Raw genomic sequence first — 3159 nt, forward strand, 5'->3', positions numbered from 1 at the left:
AACAAGTTTTCCGTGACAAAATCAGTAATTTATAGCAACGAAATGATCGTCGTTGTATATGTCTCTTTAGCGACGACAAGTTTGTCGTTGCTAATATATATTTTCAGCAATGGAGCTATAATGACAACTATTTAGTGATGATTTGTCGTCGCTAATTCTTTATAAGCGACGGCATAGCCGCTTTCAGCGACTATAATTGTCGTTGCTAGAAACCGACTTTCAGTGCATATACCTTTTATAACAAAAGGTTTGATTTATTTAACTAAATAGGTTTAAAAGCTCATTCGAAAATAAATTAAATGTAATTTTTCATGCATTGCTTAAACAGTAATTAAAAAGCCACAATTTATACTTCTCTTTTTGTACTGTTTAAAAATAAAAGCAAGAGTTATCCCAGCATTTAGAATAGAGAAATTTAGTGAAGTTACTTTAGAGTGCATGAGACTGAATTTTTACCTCTTACTCTTAATTAATTAATATAGTTCTTTGAGTAAAAAAAATATTAATGAATAATGAGAGTTGTATTTATCTCTTTTTTCAAAAAGAACACTCATTTTTAATCTTGGGCTTGAACGAGTTTTGGGCTTACGTGGCTGTAATTCGGCCCCTCTCCTCTCCCCGAGAATTTGGGGTTATGTTAGCATTCGAGCTTTTGATTATATTTTCTCATGAAAGAAAAACAGAGTAAAATGCAAATTTACATACGCACTTGTACATTAAATGGGGATTCGGTTAGTGACATATACATATACTCGCGGTTAGGATGTTCACGTGTTTTCATTTGAAAAAGTGAAAAAAGAGAAACCAATTGAAAAGAACAATTAATATGGGAGATTAAAGAAACATGGTGCATGGATCTTCTAATCTCAAAAAGTTTGAAAGTTTCAAATGATAAAATCAGCCTTAATAAGAGTCATGGGTTTGCAAGAGCGTTGTTGGCTTGTGACACAAATTAATAAAAGGTGGTGAAAAGTGAGGTGAAACTGTGACCCCTCAATATTAATCAACTGGCTCCTCTCTCTCTCTCTCTCTCTCTCTCTCTCTCTCTCTCTCTCTCTCTCTCTCTCCCATTACATATAGACAGAACTCTCACCCTGTAGCACTCCATTCCAAAACCTCCATCTTCCTTGCCCATTTTTCTCTACTCCTTCATATATCTTCAAATTACCTAATACCCCCCCACTCTTAAATTTTTCACTATTTCTTTTCTTTACATGCATATTCAGGTTGGTTATTAAGGAGTGTATCCTTTTTTCTTCTTATAGCCTCTATAACCCTTCATGTAACTTCAAGTTTAAAGTCGTTTATTTGGATCTCTTTTTAATGATCATGTCTTCCATTTTCCTTTTAATTGTTTCTAGTAACTTTGTTATGTTTACTTTGACTAATGTAATTTCATGTTTCAGGTATATATAATATATAGTTCTAACCTGGAGGACCCAGAGAAAGGTCTAAATCTCATCTCAAGTTTTGTCCATACATGAACAAAACTTGTCATAACATACAGCTAGCCACATAGAAATGGAGAAAGACGATAACTACTCGGTATATAACAATTAATACACACACATACACACAAACACACAATTATTTATTGTATATGCACCATTTTTTTTCAATAAACTTATATCTCTTCGTCATCATCACCATGTTTGCTTTGCCATAAACCTAACTATGATCCGCTGCAGCAGGCTCCGATGCCGCAGAATTTCGTAGCGCTGGATTACACCGTAGATCGGTACCCGCATCATCAACAACAACAATTCATGAAGTCCCACATCCACGAGACTAAAACAGATCATCACAACATTAACAACGAGGGATTAATGGTCAATTACTTGCTGAACAATCCTCACCACCACCACCAACAACAACAACAGCCACAATTGAGCTTTGCCGATGTTATGCAGTTTGCCGATTTCGGGCCCAAATTGGCCTTAAACCAAACCAAGATTCCGGAAGAAGAAGAAGAAGACGATGATCAATCCGGAATGGACCCGGTTTATTTCCTCAAGTTTCCGGTCTTAAACGACAGGAATATCGTAGAGGATCACGACCATCACCAATCTCTTGATGTTGTTCCGCCGCCGGAAGATCATGTCGTTTGTCAATCGATGACTGTTGTGAAAGATAAGGCGATAGCGAGAGAAGATCAAGATCATGACTCGGTGCAGCTTCAGTTTCTTGGCGAAAATCTTGATCATCAGAAGAATCCTACAACGTCTGATCAACCAAATAAGAACAAGAGAAAAAGGCCGAGGACTATCAAGAGCAGTGAAGAAGTTGAGAGCCAGAGAATGACACACATCGCGGTCGAAAGGAACCGGAGAAAGCAAATGAATGAGCATCTCCGAGTGCTCAGATCCCTCATGCCCGGCTCATATGTCCAAAGAGTACGTAACTCAAGAATATTTAGTTATTCTGATGCTAGTTGTCTTCTCTCATCATTTATATATTCTATGAAGGAAAAAAAAACTATTTTGCCTATTCTACTGTACATCGGAAACTTTTGATCTTTTTTATGTTTGATTTCTTTTTTGGAAAATTTTGTAGGGAGATCAGGCTTCAATAATTGGTGGAGCTATAGAGTTTGTGAGGGAATTGGAACAGCTTCTTCAGTGTTTGGAATCGCAGAAAAGGCGAAGACTCCTCGGCGAGGCAGCTCCGCGGCAAGTAGGGCCTGATTCCGGCATGGATGTGGCTCAGACGGCGCAGGCTCATCCGCCGCTTTTTCCTCCTTTGCCTCTGCCCAATGATCAGATGAAGTTCATAGACTTTGAGACCGGTGGGCTCCGGGAAGAGACCGCCGAGAACAAGTCGTGCTTGGCCGATGTGGAGGTGAAGCTGCTAGGGTTTGACGCCATGATCAAGATCTTGTCTCGGAGAAGGCCCGGTCAGCTCATCAAGACGATTGCTGCTTTAGAGGATTTGCAGTTTAATATCCTCCATACTAACATTACCACCATTGAACAGACCGTTCTTTATTCCTTCAATGTCAAGGTATACATATGTGTGTGTATAATATATGTGCTTCAAACTTTGTTTGGAATATATTGATGTTTGTGTTCTATATACTTAAGAATATATTGTGGTGTATATGATGAGCAGGTGACAAGTGATTCAACGTTTAGCGCTGAGGAAATAGCGGGCTCGGTTCAG

General features: G+C 38.5%; 1 protein-coding gene across 2 annotated transcripts in view; it reads left to right on the plus strand.

Moving 5' to 3' along the window:
• Positions 1-1126: 1126 nt before the first annotated feature.
• Positions 1127-3159, plus strand: part of LOC21404443 (transcription factor FAMA) — a 2240-nt gene continuing 207 nt past the window's right edge. Inside the window, exons 1-5 of one of the 2 annotated variants that reach the window (XM_024173109.1) lie at positions 1127-1226; positions 1407-1545; positions 1689-2393; positions 2554-3000; positions 3109-3158. In XM_024173109.1, coding sequence (XP_024028877.1) covers positions 1522-1545; positions 1689-2393; positions 2554-3000; positions 3109-3158 — 1226 coding nt within the window. In that variant the 5' untranslated portion in view covers positions 1127-1226; positions 1407-1521. The remainder of the gene's footprint in view (positions 1227-1406; positions 1546-1688; positions 2394-2553; positions 3001-3108; position 3159) is intronic. The other variant, XM_024173110.1, reaches the window with a different exon arrangement.

This window comes from Morus notabilis, unplaced genomic scaffold (assembly GCF_000414095.1).
Source record: "Morus notabilis unplaced genomic scaffold, ASM41409v2 Scaffold783, whole genome shotgun sequence".
Lineage (NCBI taxonomy): Eukaryota > Viridiplantae > Streptophyta > Magnoliopsida > Rosales > Moraceae > Morus > Morus notabilis.